We start from the raw sequence: 17,791 nt of genomic DNA on the forward strand, positions 1-17,791 counted from the left end.
ATCACAGATGGCCTGAAGCCTGGGGCACGAGATGTTTTCAGGTATTCAAAGAACAGGACATTCTGTTTACTTTTATAATTTTATTGGCTCTTCTTTCCTTACATCTTCAAAATGAAAACAGCATCTTATCCCAAGTATCAACTCAGCTGATTGCTTCAGAAGCTAGGGGAACTCTGACACATTATACTTCTGAATATACCACTGTAAAGACTCAAGTTACATAGCAAGTTTAAGTTTCTGCCCACCCCAGGACATACAGCAAATAATCAAACCCTTGCTGCCCCCTCTGGGACTCCAGGTCTCTGCCTCCTATTTCTCAGTGGCCCTTCCCATCCGTTCAGACTGGGTCTTTCTGATGGCTATCCTTCAGGGTGGGTCAAAGCTGAGCCTGAGAGAAGTGCAGTCTGGTTCCACCATCACCTCCTACCAGCCACTAGCTTGCCAGCCAGGAAATCATTTCTGTACAGTCTTTTGTCTCCACTGTTTATCTCCCTCTCCCTTCTTCAAAACTTGTTTCTATCAACTTCACCTAACAATGGATTCAGTGTCCATTAAATTGCCTGAGAGGTGGTTCGAGCCTGACACACTTTCCTGAGCTAAAAAAGAAGAAAACAAAATACCTCTGAGACCTTCCTGCTAAAAGATCAAGTGTAAAAGGCAAATGCACTACCAAGATGGGTAGTGTTGGAGAAGCAACCCCCCACCCCACCCCCCCGCCACCCACCGCCATGCCCCCAGGGAAGTTTCTCTAGGGCTGGGTATTCTGGGTCAAGGAGGTAAAGGAGGGGAAGCCCACTTATTTTCCCCTTTTGAACTTCCCTGCTGCCCCAGTCTTTGCCTTCTTCTTAGCAGATCCCTTAGGTTCTGGCGCCTTGCGCTTAGCTGAAGAGAGTGAGCCAGTCACCTTAAAGAAATCATCCAGGCGGCCCTGGGTGCTGCCCTGGCGGCTCTTGCTCAGCCGCTTGACCCCACTACGGATTCGCTCCTCAGAGAACTGCTTTTCACCACACATGAACTTGACAAGCTCTTCCTCATTTGGTTCACTCCATTTCAGCTCCACAGACTCTGGGTCAAGCACCTCAGGCTCCAGGAAGAGATGCTGGGCCTCCCTGTGGAGCCAATTTTCCGGCACAGGGTACTTGTTGGGGTCAAGCCGACGCACAATCTCCTCAATGCTCTTGTGCTTCTGGATGAGGTCCACAGCCCGCTTGGGCCCAATACCCCGAATGCTCTCACAGTAGTCACTGCCCAGCAGGATGCACAGATCTACAAACTGCTCCTGGTTCAGGCCAAGCTCCTGCAGAATCCGGCTCAGGTGGAATTCCTGGATGGGCAGCTTCTTGGCCTCACTGGCAGTCAGGTGCCGCATTAATACGGGGCTGCCGAAGGTCAGACAATCCATGTCCTCTGTGGCTGCGGCGTAGACTTTGCCAGCCTTCACCAGGGCGGCACAGCTGGCCTCTGCCTCACTGGGTGCATCAAGGTATGGGATGCCCATGAGGTTCAGTAGGTGCTTGCACTCATCATTGTGCTGCTTGGTGACCTTCACCAGCCGTTTAGTAAACTTTTCCACCTCCTCCTCGGCCCCAGCAGCCTGAGCCTGCTGCAGCTGCTTCTCCGCCTCAGCCCGCCGCTCACTGCGTTTGGCCAGCTCACCTGACTTGAGCTGTGGTGGCTTGCCATCAAAAACATACACGGGCTTGATGCCATTCTCCATCATACGGATGGTACGGTAGAACATGCCCATCAGGTGGCTGGTGGTCTCGCCCTCCTCATTCTGCAGCACATCCCCGCCCTGACGAACAGCAATCAGGAACTGATAAATGCTCATGGAGGCATCAATGGCCACCTTGCGGCCGAAGTAGCTCTTGATGTCATTCTCCCGAATGGCACTGGGGGCCACATCAGCAATCAGTTTGGCCAGGCCTTGAATTCCCATAGCAATACAGAGGAGGGACAGCTAAAAAAAGAAAGGCAGGTAAAACAAGAACTTAAAGAATGCAAAAGGAGCAAGGGTTATAACTGGTGAGGTCTCACCAACTTCATGCCTTAAGTTGAACAAATTTAGCACAATAAAAAGGACACCCAATTCTGCACTGCCGAGCTAAAAAATAAACAAGACACAGTCTCCAGTCTCAAGAAAATTACAGTCTAGCAAGGGCGTCTACTTGATTAATTCTAAGGTTTCCTGATCATCAGGACTAAATTGGTGCTAAGAGGAATAAGACACAGTAGTTGATGTCCTTGAGGGACTTAAAAGTTTTATGGACAAGGCAGCAACAGAGCTTGCATGCAATAAGAGCTACAACAGATGTCTGCTTCAAGGACCATCCAAGTCCAGAGCACAGCACCTGGCTCAGCTCAAGGAGTCCAGGGATCTTAATGGTAGAGCTAGGTCCTCAATGAAAACAGGTAAATTCTGGCTCAACAAAGATGAAATCAGACAGGTACAAAAACAACCATAATACACAGCTGAATGTGTAAAGTGGTAAAACGAACATGTGTATCTACCTTCTTGCCAAATTGTTAACAACACATTCACTCCTCCTTTGTACCTTCATACCAGTCATTGAACATCCCCAACTAATCCCTCCATCTCACCTCCTCTAAGCGGCTGTGATAGTCTTATGTGTCAACCTAGCTATAGTTCCCAGTTATTTAATCAAACGTAAATCCAGGTGTTGCTGTGTAGGTACAGCTGACACCTGAACATGAGCTTGAACTGCACGGGTCCATTTATACATGAATATTTTTCAACAACTACATTGGAAAATCTTTTGGAGATTTGTGACAAACTGAAAAAACATTCTCCCTTCCCTAGCTTGCTTAATCACAATACAGTATATAATATAGATACACAAAAAATTCTGTTGACTATGTAATCAAATAAGAATTTCAGTCAACAACAGGCCATCAGTAGTTAAGTGTTTATTGATCAAAAGTTATATACATATTTTCAACTGCGTGGGGGGTCGGTACCCCTAATCCCTGCACTGTACAAGGGTCAGCTGTATTCTGTAGATGTCGTTAACATCTAATGCGGGTGAGCCTCCTATCAGCTGAAAGGCCATGAAAGCAAAAACTGAGGTTTCCCAAAGAAATTCTGCCTTAAGACTGCAGCACCTACACCTGCCTGAGTTTCCAGTCTGCTGACTTATCCTACAATTCTCAAACTTGTCTACCCCTACAATCACTTGAGCCAATTCCTTAAAATAAACCTATATATACATCCATATCCCCTATGTTCTGTTTCTCAGGAGAATCCTGACCAATATAGCAGCCTTGAAGGATTGGCAAAAATAACACATCTGAATGGAAGTGGTGTGGCCTTCTTCCATCAGAATCCTCTCAGCACTTAGGAACTTCTACTTTTACCATGAATTTGCAAGGAGTTTTGCTTTGTATTTTCTCCCCACTGCTAAGTCAGAAATATGAACTCCATACTCCTACCCGACCCCAGGTCCTGATTCTAGGGGCCTGGCATGCAGTAGTCACTCAGCCCAGTATTGCACATCTGAGGTTCAAGCTCCTTAAACAAATACTTTCTAGGACAGTGTTTCCCAAATTTCAGGTCCAAACCATCCTCACAATTTTTTTGCCACTTTCAACTAAAACCTGTACTTCAGTTCACTTAATATTTTCTTTAAATAGTCACCATATTTTAAAAACTAAGTAAGCTGATCTTATGCAGTATCTGTGTCTTATCAGTTATATTTTACTATGTGTTAAGTATGTAAGTATTAAAAAGGATTTTCTGGGTTCCACTTAAGGTCATCATGTACTCACCTTGGGTACGTGTCCAACACTAAGAAATCTTATACTTAGGCTTCCCAGTGAATTGTTCCCACTCTTCCTTTGCAGGGGTCTTTATAAATTGTTAGTGACCCTGTTACAATCCTCCTCCTAATTAAGTCCAAGCACCTCAGCACGGCATCAAGAGATCTTCCATGCTCTGGTTCCCAAACCACCTTCAGGGTCCGGGAACCAAAAGAAAGGCTGGGATAAGGCCTGCCCTGTCTCACTTTTGCCAGCTGGGCCCTCCTTCTGCCATCCTCTAAACCCCTCCTTCAAGGTCCTCCTCATTTCGGTCGCCCTTCAAATGCCAGTGGCAAAGGCTGTGGCCTTGAATCTAGGCGCCAGCATCACTCACCTGTGTGACATCGCTAAGTCATTTAAATTTGGTTTTCTTAGCTGTAAATAAGATAACCATACCTGTCTTGCAAAATTACTGCCAGGGCTAACTGAGATAACAGATGAGGAGCTACTGACCTACACTAGGTACCCTGCAAACAAACGTCCCCCCTGCAGAACCCATTCAGTCCTCCGGTTCGTGCAAGCTGCCTGCTTTGCTAGAACGTGAACTGAGAACACAAGGCCTTGCTGGCGGGTAGCCTCCCACAGCACCCAGTGGAGGTGGGCAGGAAAAGGGTCGGGGTCTGAACAAGCGAAGTTTAAAAAGTTTCTCATCCAGGGTCTTAGTCAAAATACACAACGGCCCCTTAAAATGGAAGCTATTATCCTCTTTGTGCAAATGAAGAGAGCGGCTCGGGGGTTACGCGACCGGCCCAAGTCCCACGGCGGGGAAGTTGGCGGGACCGCGCTCTCGCGTCCGCCACACGCGCGGCAGCCTGCCTCCCACGGCAGTCAGCGCAGAGCCGACCCCGCCGCTCTCGGGGGCGCTTCCCTTGGGTCTCACCTGGGCTCTGGTGCGCGAGGCTTCGGCAGCTAATGCTTGGTCTGGTGATGCCCAGGACAGTCCTCAGCCCCGCTCCCTGTTCGCCGCGGACAGCCTCTCTCGCTCGCCGCCTTCCAAAGCCCGCGCTCATGTCACGTGACCCGCAGCGCGCACGTCTTTCGGAAGTGTAGTGCAGGCCCCGCCCCCCCCGGCCAGCTTCCCTGAAGGCAAACATGCTCGCCAGGGAGAACGCTTTCAGCTCTCCGGTCCTACCCTTTTCCACTGCTCGCCCTCACTCTATATTAGGGCCTCGCAGGCCCCAGCTCCCGCTACACCCGAAACCATAGGACTACCAGTCCCACAATGCCACTGCGTGGGTGCACTTCCTCTTCCGCCTGAACAGGGCGCCGGCTCCGCAGACGTGTTCTTCCGGTGGCGAGCGGCGGATTACCTGCTGGCGGGCGAGATGGTGAGAGGCTTGAGGGGAGCGCTGGACAGGGCCCGTCCCACCCCCCCTTTTCCCCGTAGAGGCCCCGGACGCTCGAAGTCCAGAGGACGGAAGGCTCCTAGAGCGTCCGGCTTGGGCTGAAGTACGGGAAAGGGAAGCCCCTCGCCATGGACTTCTTACGCTGAAGTTTTGAGCTCTCCATTTTTAAGGCTGAGGGGCGTGAGGTGCATTTTTAATACTTTCGAGCTTTTATCTGTTGCCTGTGATCAGGCTGTTATTTTTGGAAAGTCTTTCCTCCTGCCGAACTTGTACTCATCCTACAAGGCCCTGGGCAATGTTTACCTTCTTAGTGAAGCACCTCCAAGTCTCCCGGGCTCTTGGCCACTTTCTCCTGGGAGCTCCCATAACCTCTGTAGGACCTCTTGCCACATGTCGTGGACTTCTTTGTTACCTGCCACGTCTAGTGACCACGTAGTGACCATGTGACATCATCCAGCTCTGGGATGATGTCTATTCATCTTTGTATTCCCAGTGCCAAACACAGGGCCTGCAGTTGGGAGGCTCAATAAATGGCCGCGATTGTCTTTATCATTTTTAGGGGGGGTCATAAATGTTTACTGAATTGAATTCCAGTGTTTCTTAGAACAATGGGGTCAATTTACTTCTCCAGAGTTGTTATGTTCTGGATTTTAGAAGCGTTGGCTGGGTGGTGACAATGGAAGTTAACATTTGTACAGAAGTTTACATTTACATCCCTCTTTCACAAGCTTTATCTCATAATCTTCCCTATAACCTTGGGAAGGAAACAAGCACGTATTGAACAGCTACTCTATGCCAGGCAGTGAGCTAGATGGCTTTGAACCGTTATCTTTCTTAAATTATACATCAGTCCTGTGAGATAGATATTGTAACTACTTTACTGAGACTCATGTTATTCCATAGAGCCAGAATTGTAATGCCTTTTGCCTGTAGGTACTGGGATTACATTAATAGTGTAGTGGGAAGAATACAGAATTAGAAGTTGAGATCTGGGTTCCTGTCCAGGCTCTGTGAATTACAGCAGGGATTCTGAGTTTGGTGTCTGCAGACATGGGTCCATAAAATTCCCCAAATTATATGCAGACCTTTTCATCTATGTGGTTTTTCCCAGGCAGAGAGTCCATACCTTTCATCACATATTTTTTCACAGTGGTCAGTGGCCTCAGCAACTGTTAAGGACCATTGATCTGTAGCCAATCAATCACTTTCTGTGTCTCAGCCTCTCTCAGCTGCTCTTGTCTCGTATTGAGAAGACAGGGTGCCACCTTAGTTTGAGATACAATCGTAATTGTTGTCATTCCCAAACTGAATCACTTGGTGTTGGTTCTGTAGGATTTCTGTATTTCCCAGGCTGAAACAGGCCTATAGCGGTCACAGCAGCATGTGGTCTCTTGATAATCCCACAGTCCCACCCAGGTTGAAGTCCTGGGACCTTTGATGGCTCTGATCTCATGCCCTCCCCTAGGAGCTCGAGGCCATGAGCAGATACACCAGCCCAGTGAACCCCGCCGTCTTCCCCCATCTGACTGTGGTGCTCTTGGCCATTGGCATGTTCTTCACCGCCTGGTTCTTCGTGTATCCTTTCACTGACTGAGCAGCCAGTGGGCAGAATTAGTGATGTTGGAAGCTGAGGGAGCAGCCGTGCTGGGCACATGCACCCTTCCAGTTTTGTTCTGGTGTGGGGATGGGGAAAGGTAAGGAAGGAGGCAGAGGGAAGGCCGTTGATGTCCAAAGTCAGTTTGTCACCTTATTTTCCAAGTTTAGGTAAGCTCGGTTTGCTCTTCAGATTTCCAGGACAATGAGCAGAGGTCCTGGCTAGATTGGAGGTTGGGGATAGGGGACCTGAAGTTGGAAAAGTGGTGTAGGGAAGGGTGTGGTGTGCTTAGGTGTCAGATCTGAGGGCCAGCCTCAGCTCTATCATGCTGTAGCTGTGTGACCTGGGGCAAATAACCTAACCCCCCTGGGCCTCATTTTCTCCATGGGTGGTAGAGGGGTGGTATGGACTACTGCAGGCCAGGTCTCATGTGTTCCTCTGCCAGGCTGCACCGAGCCAGATAAGCCTCCCAGAAAGTCCTTAGCTCATACCTTTCTCCCAGAGCTGCACTGGTCAGGCATCCTGCCCTGCACAGTCCATCCCTTTATTTCTCCTTAATTTCCCTGCCAGTTATGAGGTCACCTCCACCAAATACACTCGAGATATCTACAAAGAACTCCTCATCTCCTTGGTGGCCTCACTCTTCATGGGCTTTGGAGTCCTCTTCCTGCTGCTCTGGGTTGGCATCTACGTGTGAGCTCCCAAGGGTAAGAGCTGTGACAGGGTGGGATACTTGAGAAGCTACCGCCCTCCCACCCCACATCAGCCGGGACCTCAGGCCTATTCAACTGCTTGGTTAATGGAGAGAGCCTTAGAATGGATAAGGCCATCAGACACATGGGCCTCTGTCCCTGTCCCTAATGGGCATTTGAGCCAAGTATGACTTACGTTGTCAGTTCTCAGTTCTGCACACTGCCTAAGGCCTTGATCTGGTTTGGGGATGTACTGTGTAGGGCTCTGGGCACAAGGCTTCCTGTGGTTACATGTTTGCCTTCTTACACATTAAATGCCAGTGACTTGGCGAGGTCGCTGAGAGGTGGACTAGAAGGGAGTCAGGACTGGGGACCTGTGATTTACTACCAAGAGTACCATTTTGATTATTCTGAGTATTTTCAGTCATTGAAATCTTGACCAAGTGATTTAAAAAAACAAAACTTGCCACAGGTAATCTACCCAAAAGGTCACTAATAATCAGCTCTAGTGGCTCAGGCTTCAAAGTAGTGTGCCCAGTAGCCCTTGCCCCAGGAAGATAGGTCAGTGAGAAAAGGAGGTGTAAAGAAGGGTCACTGATCTCACTTTGATACTGCTCTCTTTCAGGTACCAGCCAGGCGGCTTCACCAAATTACTGCTTTTGTAAATTAAATTTTTTTACTATTGCTGGAACTGTCCCAACCTGCTACTCTCAATAAAGGCAGATACATGACTGTGCTGTCTGGTTCCCCATTCTGCATGGCAGGGAGCGGGGATGCTGGGACCTACATGACTTCCTCAGTCCCGTCCCTCCCTGTTCTGCCTTTCAGATGGTCCCTGCTGGTGGGAAGGCTCCTGCTTTCCATCTGTGAGGGGTGTCTTGTCCTTGGAATTTAAAGCTTACCTGTGGATAGGAGGGGGCCAAGCCTACCCTTTTCTGTTGTTTCTAGAGCAGACTTCTGTGGGAACCAATCACGTTCGCCATGGGCCAGTTTCTTCCTCCAAATGCAGCCACCCTTCTCTGGGCTGGGAACCGTTGCAAGGCCCTGCTTGTCCCCTGAGGTTCTTCCTAAGGTGTCTGCTTTAACTCGGGTGCAGCAGTAGGCCTGGGGGGTGTGGCTGGGGGAGGGGGGTTGCTGAGTCCTGTTCCCAAGCCTCACATGAAGCCAAGAAGGATCATAGGGTACAAGGCATCCATCTGGCTCAAGGACCCCAGAGACTGCAGTTGGTCCTAGCCCCACATGCAACTCCATCTCCCACCAGGACAATCTCAAGAAGAGATGGGGAGGCAAGTTCAGATACAAAGCCGTATTTAAACATTTATTTATATAAGTATATTTACTTCAGAAGAAAAGGACAGTTCCGGGGAAGCAAGCAGGCCTGGGGCTGCCTCCCTCTGTCCACTCCAGTCAGAGTTGGTACACGATAAATATGAGTCAGCGCTCAGGTACAGGAACTGGGAGTTAACTGGGAGGGAGGGGCACTCTATGCACATGCAGGCTTTTATGGGGGATATAACAGGCAGGGGGACTTGTGCATTGAGAGACCCTATGCACAGCTTGAAGCTTGGGGGAGATTAGCCCAGCGGCTACAGGAATAAATGCCAAAGGGGAGAGGAAGGGAGGGATAGCTGCTGGACCCCGGGTAGGGAATGGAGCCAAGATACCCACTCACCAGCGCCAGTGAGGCAGCCGTCAGCCTCCAGCAGGTGGCCCACTCTCCTTCCCTGAAGCCCTTTTATCTTATCGGGATAAGGCAACTTTGGTCCAAGGTTGACCCCCACCATGAGCAGCTTGGAGCCCCAGCCTGGCCCCAATCCTTGCACTGAGGACCTCCTCCCCAGGCATGGAAACAGCCAGCTGCTAACCAGATTGGGGCTATGCTGTGTCCAGATGGGCCCCAGGGAACAGTGGAGGGTCACTTCCAGTTAGGACTGAGGAAGCCTACAGTCCAAGAACACGCACTCTCACCCAGAATCCTATTATAACGGGTAGGGCTCCGCAGTTTTAAGGCATTTAGGGAGGGCACCCCCAGCGGGGGGAGGGAGAACATAGTCGTCCTAAGGAACAAAGGAAGGCTCTGCCCCCTGTCTGCTGTGGGGAGCCATGTAATTCCTATGTCAGAATGGGGCGGGGTGGGGGGAGCCACAACTGGGGAGGGGATGGGAGGCGAGGTGTTCCTGCTATCCCCTGATTCCCCTCGTGTTTCCCTATCCTGAGGATAAGTGCTTTGAGATCCCTGGCAGGAGGGGAGCCCACAGTTAATAGGCTTCCTCTAGGTTCAGCTCCCCCGCAGAAAGACCTCCCATTCGAAGCTGAGAATGGGAGGTAGGAGACAGGCATGGCCTGGTTCCCAAAGAGGTGGCAGAACATTACAGGGCAAAGATGGCAGTTCTCATTCCCATTTCTGAACCCATGCAGACAGGGCTAAGTGTCTTCCACACTCCTTCTAAGAGCCTGGGTGTGGCCTCGGAATGCTCCAGGCACCCTCTAAGAAAGGGTTATATTGGCACTTGAGATAAGACTTCTTCCCTAACCCAAGCCCACCACTCTGCTCCTGGGAGGAGTAAGCAGAGGTGGGGCCTGCTGCTGAGCATGGGTCTCCCCAGCTTGGCTGTTCAAGCCCTGTACAGGAGCCCTTGATTTGGGGAGACAAGGCCACCAGCCAACAAGAGTGGAGGGAGAGGCCAGAGTTTTGGTGGTCAGATTTGGGTGAATGTCTCCAGGCTCCCTGGGGTGAATTAGAGCCAGGGCCCTGTCTTGGCCTGTCCCCCAAGGGCTCTGGTCTGCTCTGGGCCTTCCATCTCCAGCCTTCCAGCCTTCTGCCCTGGCTTAAGTGCATTTTAGTAATTTCATAACAGCAAACACTGTTTGCATCCCCCCCCAACCCAGACTGGCCTACTGCTTTGCAGGGATTCCTGCTCCTCTGCTCAGAGAGAGTGATCGGTGACTGACACTGCTGCGGGCTCCAGAAACTCTCAGGCCATGGGGCTGCAACACGTTCCGGGGGGCTCACAGGGGACTCCCCTTCTGAGATACTCCAGGTTCAAGGGTCCAAGGCTTGCCTGGACCACAGGCCCCTACTGGTTCAGCCAGGCATTAAGTGTACATAAGGCATGTGGTCAGTCTCTCCAGCCCATCTAGGGCTGACTTCAGCTGCCCTGGGAGCTCTTGGGAACCAAGTTCCCCCAGGGAAAAGCGACCTCCTGGGCCACACTTAAAGCTTAGAAGTCCAAGTCCAGTGTAACAGTCAAACCCCAAAAAGTCTACCACCTAGCCACCCGCCAGGGAGCAGCTTCGAGGGTGAGGGATGTCTGCTCTTCACTGATTCACGGGTCCAGCCAAGTCCTTTGAGGCTGGATCCAAGCCCCTTGCTGATCTCAGGCAGGCAGGTCCTCTCCAAAAGAGGGGTGGCTCCCAGTCTCAAAAGAGGAGGCACGGAGGGTAGGCTCTGGACAGTCATAGGCTTCCCCTTGTCTTCAGGGCACTTGAAGCCAGCCCTCCAACCACCATATCTGGGCATCTGTGAATGGTCCTGTTCTGGCCCCAGGAGGTCTCTCTGCTCCCTCTGTGGTATGTGAGGGCTGACCAGCAGGAACAGCAACTCCAGTGTGAGGACTTCCAGTGTCACCAGTCACGGGGAGGGCCAAGCCCAGCCCAGTGTCGCCGAGGGAATACCAGCAAACGGCACAGAGCTGGCGGGCAGCAGGCTCCAGTGTAACACCATTGCATCCAGTGTGGAAGGGGCACCTGGGGAGTTCCGGGCCCTGGTGTGGTGCTGCCTTGGAGATGGCAGCTCAGTCACACAGGCGGTAAAAGTGGAAGTAGTAGTCTGTGGCTGGCCGGACCAGGGCCTCCATGCTGCAGTTGGCCTGACCCTGGATGGAAGGGCAGTGGGAATGGGTGAGGCGGCTCTAGGGGTGCAGGGCAGGAGGCACTCCCCCTCCGGCTGTCACCTGACACTGTGCCCCAGGCCTGCCATGTGCTCTGCAAATGCTCCTATTACTCCCGCAAGCCCCACACTCATATACAAGTGCCTCAGGGGCAGACAAGGGTGCCTGTGCTCACCAGCAGTGCCACCCGGAAGTGGTAGGTGAATTCACGGAAGGACAGGATGGTTACTGGCCACTGGTGGGAAGTGCCCTGGGGAGAGAGGGGAGAGAGGGGTCAAGGCGGCCCTCTGTGCATCCTGGCCAGCGTCCCCCTTGCCATAGCCATTGTAGCCCCAGGCTCCGCAGCAAGCTTTATGAAGGGTAAAAGCAGAGAGCCCTGCAAGGACATCAGAGGGAGCGTGTTCCGCTTTGGAGGGCAAGGGCAGCCACCCTCCACAGCAGAGCACAGACTCTACCAGGTGCCTACCTACAAGTCCACATCTGCCCTCCTCTGGCCCCTCCCTTCTCTCTTGCCACCTTCCTTCTTACCCATAAAGTTCTGGACACATCAAAGTGTTTCATTCAGCCCATCTTCACTACAACCCCATAAGGTGATACTGCTTAAAGATGAGAAACTGAGTTACTTGCCTAAAATCACTCGGTGGACATGTGGCAGACCTGGGATCCAAGCCCAGCCTGCTGCGCTCTCTCCTTGCAGGGCAGGGTGAGGCTTGGCTGCTGGCGGCTTGCCCATCTCCTACCTGAGGCTTTGGCTTGGCCTTCCTAATATGTGGGTTCAGGCCTAAGCTCCACGTCTAATGAGCGTGTGGCTGGGCCCTCCCTCCACTCCAGTGCTCTCTCCTCCCTGCGTGGCCACAGGGCCTGGGCCTCTAGTGGCTCTCACCCATTCCAAACCCTATCAGGTTTCTTTCTGCATGTCTTTCTCCCAGCTAGAGAGTGCATTCTTGGAAGGCAAGGCCTGTGTCTACCCCACTGTCTCCCACAGCTGGGCCCAGTGCAGGGCCTAGGCCAGAGGAGGCCCCAGTAAATATCTGTTGAATCAACACGTGAATAGGTAAGAAGAAATTCCCTTAACTTGTGCTGAGAGCCACAGCTTTGGGTTCCATGGCCAGTGAGGAGCTGGACAGTGACAAGAGTTTCAGCCATTTGGTTCCCAAAGCAGGAGGTAGTCCTCTACATGCAGGCAAAGGATCTAACAAAATTGCAGATGGAATGGTGCCACTTCCCCAGCATGAGCTTGGGGCCCAGGCTCCTTCCTGTCTCCCCGGACTCAGCCCTCTCCACGTTTCCAGCTCTGCCAGCATGCCACACTCTCCCTGGCCTCCAGATCTGTGCACATGCCATTCTACTCCTGGGACACTGTCCCCTTTCCCATCCCCGGCTGACCCCAAGTCATCCTTTGGGCCCCAGGTTGGTCCTGTGAAACTTGCCTTCCCTGGGGCTCTGTCAGGGCAGGGCTGGGGATGGGACAGGGCAGGGACAGGGCTGGGGAGGCTCAGCAGTGAGTGGCGCACACACACTCCCCTCCCTGGGGCACAGCGGTCCAGGCTCTGACGTGTGTGTGCCTGGTGGAGATGCCTTCACACTGACTCCCGGCTTCCTCTCCTCACCCATTTGGAGGCCCAGTTGCGCCAGGGGAGAGGAAGCTCAGGGGTCTGGCTGGCCCACAGCTTCCCAGTTGCCCCCTACCTGGGTGTCCTGGTGGGGATGGAGGCTCTGCATGAAGACTCCCTCCTCACACGGCTTCTCCTGTGATATCAGGCTGCACAGCACCACAGACACGGGAGACGAGGAGCTGCGGGGAAGGCCCAGTTAGGAAGGGAGTGGGGTTCTGTGTTCCTCAACCCCAGCCCCCTCCCAGCCAGCCCTGCACTCCCTTTCTCCTCTCCCACCAAAACAAACCACCCAGCCTTTGCACAGCCTGAAAATCATGCCTGATAGTCAAGATCCTAGACAGCGGCAAGCCCTTTCCCACCTACCATCCTTCAGTCTTCACACCCCTGTGAGGAGGCAGCCCATTTTACAGATGAGCTGAAGCCCAGAGATGGCCAGGGTGGTACAGCCAGTTAAGCACGCACGGAGCAGGCGGCATTGAGTCCCCCCTCAGTGCCCCTCCCCAGGTTGCCCAGGACCACTGTGTCTCCCCACCACCCCTCACCCGCCAGCACTCACTTCATCTGCAGGGTCAAGCTGAGGTGCAGTGGGGTGCCGCTGCTCACAGGGATGTGGTAAGTGACATTTCCAGGCCTGAAAGGGCAAACCTGGCTCCTTAGCCCAAGGCTGCCCTCCTGAAGCCCCCCTCCATCAACTCCACAGCCCCCTGTCTGTACTGGAGCCCTGCAGGGGCATGGGAAGGGGCTGCCTCACCTGGTGGAGAGGTTCCTCCCTGAGGGGGCAGCATCTGAGCATCTATACAGGTACACGTTTTACTGTGCTTCACAGCGCATTTTTTACAAATTGAAGTTGTGGCAACCCTGCATCTATCACATCTATCAGCACCATTCTTCAAACTACACTTGCTCACTTACTGTCTCTGTCCCAAGTATTTTGGTAATTGTCAGAATATTTCAAATTTTCTATTTGTTATGGTTTCTCTGACCAGTGATGTTGGATGTTACCACTGTAATTGTTCTGGGTCTCCTTAAATTGCACCCTTAAAGAACAGCAAACTTAACCGATTAATGTATGTGTTTTGATTGCTCCACCAACCGACTGTTGCCCCACCTCTCTCCCTCTCTTCAGACCTCCCTATTCCCTGAGACACAGCAATACTCACATAAGGCCAATTAATAACCCTCCCATGGCCTCTATAAGTGTTGAAGTGAAAGGAAGACTCACATGTCTCTCGTTTTAAATCAAAAGCTGGAAATGATTAAGCTTAGTGAGGAAGGCATGCAGATAAGCTGAGGGCTAAGCCTCCTGTGCTAAATAGTTAACCAAGTTGTGAATGCACATAAAAAGTTCTTGAAGGAAATTAAAAGTGCTACTCCAGTGAACACATGGATGGTAAGGAAGTGAAACATATTTCTAAATCTCTTGTTGCTGATACAGAGAAAGTTTAGAAGACCAAATCAGCCACAGCTTTCACTTAAGCCAAGCCTAATCCAGAGCAAGGCTCCAACTCTCTTCAGTTCTCTGAAGGCTGTGAGAGAAAGGTACAGAAGAGAAGCTGGAAGTCGGCAGAGGTTGGCTCATGAGGCTTTAGGAAAGAAGCCATCTCCACAACATAAAAGTGCAAGTGGAGCAGCAAGTGCTGATGAAGATGCCGAAACAAGTGTCCCAGAAGATCTAGCTAAGGTGATTAATGGAAGGGCCTCCACAAAGCAACAGTGAAGGTATAACAACTTTATATTGGAAGAATATGCCATGTAGGACTTTCATAGCTAGAGAAGAGAATGCCTGGCTTCAAAGCTTCAAAGGACAGGCTGACTTTCTTGGTAGTGCCTAATGCAGCTGATGATTTTAAGTTGAAGCTAGTGTTCATTCACCATTCTGAAAATGCTAGGGCCCTTGAGGATTATGCTAAACCTACTCTGTGCTCTCTAAATGGAACAACAAAGCCTGTGTGACAACACATCTGTTTACAGTATGGTTTCCTGAATATTTGAAGCCCTCTGTTGAAACCTATTGCTCAGAAAAAAAGATTATTTTCAAAATAGTGTTACTGCTCATTGACAATGTGTCTGGTCACCCGAGAGCTCCGATGGAGATGGACAAGGAGATTGATGTTTTCACGTCCAATACAAATCCACTCTGCAGCCCATGGATTCATTTCAACTTTCATGTCTTATTACTTAAGTAATACATTCCATAAGGCTATAGCTGCCATAAGTAGTGATTCCTCTGATGGATCTGGGCAAAGTAAATTGAAAACCTTCTGGGTATTCCAAATGCCATTAAGAACGCCCACGATTCCTGGGAAGAGGTAAAAATACCAACATTAACAGGAGTGTGGAAGAAGTTGATTCCAACCCTCATGGATGACTTGGAGGGGCCCAAGACTCCAGCAGAGGAACTCACTGCAGATGTGGTGGAAACAGCAAGAGAACTAGAATTAGAAGTGGAGCCTCAAGATGTGACTGAATTGCTGCATCTCATGATAAGACTTGAACAGATAAAGAGCTGCTTCTTAGGGATGTGAAAATAAAGTGGCTTCTTGAGATGGAATCTCCTCCTGATGAAGATGCTGTGAAGATTGTTGAAATGACAATAAAGGATTTAGAATAGCCCCTAAACTTATTAATATAGCAGGAGCAGGGTTTGAGACGACTGAGTCCAATCTGAAAGATGTTTTCCTGTGGGGTAAAATGCTATCAAACAGCATCACATGCTACAGAGAAATTTTTCATGAAAGGAAGAGACAATGGAAACAACAGACTTCATTGTTGTCTTATTTTAGGAAATGGCCACAGCCAATGGCCACAGCCACCCCAGCCTTCAGTAGCCACCACCCTGATCAGTCAGCAGCCATCAACATTGATGCAAGACCCTCCACCAGCAAAAAGATAACTTGGTGAAAGCTCAGATAATGGCTAGCATTTTTTAGGAATAAAGTATTTTTAATTAAGGTAAGTATATTGGCTTTTTTAGACATAACATTGCACACTTAATACAATATAGTATAGTGTAAACGTAACTTTTATATGCACTGGGAAAACAAAAATTCATTTGACTTGCTTTATCACAATATTCACTTAATTGTAGTGTTCTGGAACCAAACCCACAAATCTCTAAGGTTTGCCTCTACTACTTGGGCTCATGTCACCTGAGAGAATCTGTCCTTGGGATGAAGAGAGGGAGCCAAGCCCACCTGCAGGTGTCCCCTGGAATGCAGTAATGGGAGGTGATGGGCATCGAATTCTCCAGCACCTGGATGGAGGTCAGGGAGGGCACTGGGTCTGCAAGGAGAGAGGCTGTTGGGGCAGGGAGGGTGGGTGACAAGGCAGAGCACAAATGAGAAGCAACCAAGGCTTGCCTTCCCAGACTTGGATCAGTCACTCACATCTTAGTATGAATAAGTTTCAGGTTATTCTTTCCAGACTCCCACAATGGCTGGGGTCACACCACCCTCTTCCCCAGCAGCACTGGGACTAGCCAGTTCCCATGAGTCTGAGGTCTGTCTCCTTGACAACCAGAACATCCAGGAGCAGGGATGGGTGTTCCCCATCCTTTGTGTGTACAGAAGCTCACTCACAGGCCTCTGTTCCTAATTGCACACGTCTCTTTTCAGTTCTGGGTTGAGTGACATCAAGTTGGTAGCTTGAAATCAGCCACGGTGGGAGTATTCACACCCACCAATCATGGCTTTTTCCCCCCTGGAGAGCCAACAACAAACATCAACCAGCACAGCCTGTGTGAGGGCTGTGGCCCTCTCTGAAGGAACCTATCACAGACTGGCTGGCTGGGTGGGGGACTGAGTGTCCCATGGGCTTGGGGAGACAAGGCTTTTGTGGTTCATCTCAGCTCACCTACAGGCTTGCTACTGTGTGACCATCCCACCCAGGAAGGGAGAGCTAGGGCCACTAGCCATGGGCCTGGTACATTTTGAGCTCTATGAAACACAACCCAGGCACCCAGGGATCCCAGCAGGACCCAGAACACCCTGTGGGACCACAAGTAGCTATCAGATGTAGACAAGATGGAAGATGTCTTCCTGTTTCTCTTCTGGGCAAACTCCTATTATCTTTCAGAGACTCAGCTGCAATGTCAGGTCCTCCAGGGACACCTCTCCTGATCACTTCTGCCCTCAGCCTGAATCACTGCCCTCCCCAGTTTCCCAGCTGCCTGGGTGTCCCCTCAGAGGCCCCCTCACACTGTTTTTGTATCTGTGAGCTCTCTGGGGCAGGGAAGCCTGTCTTCATCACGCCCAGAGCCATCATATGCAGAGCCAGCCACATAGCAGCAGCCCAGGACACGGCTGCCTGGTGAGCATCAAGCCTGCGGGGTTTCCCCACCACTTTGAACTTCAATCTCTGCAAGCCTCAGTTTCTAAGCATTTTTTTTTTTTACTTTAAGCCACAAATGCCACAAAATGAAAGTTGATGAAAAAGCCCAATACCTAGAGTGGAGCTGTCTGGTTGAATCCAGGAAGACTCTTGGTCTCCTCTTAACACCCAAGGCAACCCAGAGGGCACCTCAGAGGAACCCAGTGAGCAGACAGAAAACTTCTGCAATAAGGGGTTCTCCAGCTTTGTTGAAACCCAAGGCTTGAGGTTGGAAACTTTTGAGGGATCCCATACAGCACTTCCCTTGCCTCGGCATGATGACATAGGAAGCGGCAGGCCTGGGATCAAATTCCAGGTCTGCCGCTGACAAGCTGTACAAACCTGGGCTAGTCATTTTCCCTAAGTCTCCATTTCCTCATCTGCGGACAGCTTCCCTGTTTGCAGGAGTGTTGCGAGGATGAAGTTAAGCCATCTGTATAAGGCTTCTGGCCTGACTGCTGGTACTCAG

At 50.9% G+C, this 17,791-nt stretch overlaps 4 protein-coding genes across 17 annotated transcripts in view; 1 reads left to right on the forward strand and 3 right to left on the reverse strand.

Annotated features, from left to right (window-relative positions):
- Window positions 1–4,821, reverse strand: part of FADS2 (fatty acid desaturase 2) — a 115,921-nt gene extending 111,100 nt beyond the window's left edge. Inside the window, exon 1 of the mRNA XM_036925507.2 lies at window positions 4,697–4,821. The gene's annotated coding sequence lies outside the window, so the exon portion shown is untranslated. The remainder of the gene's footprint in view (window positions 1–4,696) is intronic.
- On the reverse strand, window positions 726–4,826 carry FEN1 (flap structure-specific endonuclease 1). The gene is made up of 2 exons (XM_036925550.2): window positions 4,697–4,826; window positions 726–1,960 (listed from the first exon to the last, which is right to left on the reverse strand). The coding sequence occupies exon 2, from the start codon at window positions 1,937–1,939 to the stop codon at window positions 797–799; it is 1,143 nt and encodes a 380-aa protein (XP_036781445.1). The 5' UTR covers window positions 1,940–1,960; window positions 4,697–4,826; the 3' UTR covers window positions 726–796.
- Window positions 4,827–5,010: 184 nt separating this feature from the next.
- Window positions 5,011–8,180, forward strand: TMEM258 (transmembrane protein 258). The gene is made up of 4 exons (XM_036925562.2): window positions 5,011–5,144; window positions 6,628–6,737; window positions 7,327–7,463; window positions 8,074–8,180. Exons 1-3 carry the CDS (start codon window positions 5,142–5,144, stop codon window positions 7,451–7,453), a joined length of 240 nt encoding a protein of 79 aa, XP_036781457.1. The 5' UTR covers window positions 5,011–5,141; the 3' UTR covers window positions 7,454–7,463; window positions 8,074–8,180.
- A 559-nt stretch (window positions 8,181–8,739) lies between these two features.
- The window catches only part of MYRF (myelin regulatory factor), a 35,992-nt gene continuing 26,940 nt past the window's right edge, over window positions 8,740–17,791 (reverse strand). For 10 of the 14 annotated variants that reach the window (XM_036925448.2, XM_036925373.2, XM_036925411.2 and 7 more), the window contains 5 exons: window positions 16,149–16,251; window positions 13,511–13,585; window positions 13,028–13,133; window positions 11,514–11,588; window positions 8,740–11,323 (listed from right to left, as the gene is read on the reverse strand). In XM_036925448.2, the coding sequence (XP_036781343.2) occupies window positions 11,243–11,323; window positions 11,514–11,588; window positions 13,028–13,133; window positions 13,511–13,585; window positions 16,149–16,251 (440 nt within the window). In that variant the 3' untranslated portion in view covers window positions 8,740–11,242. The other 4 variants (XM_036925422.2, XM_036925393.2, XM_036925383.2 and 1 more) reach the window with 2 other exon arrangements.

This window comes from Manis pentadactyla, chromosome 9 (assembly GCF_030020395.1).
Source record: "Manis pentadactyla isolate mManPen7 chromosome 9, mManPen7.hap1, whole genome shotgun sequence".
In the NCBI taxonomy this organism is placed as follows: domain Eukaryota; kingdom Metazoa; phylum Chordata; class Mammalia; order Pholidota; family Manidae; genus Manis; species Manis pentadactyla.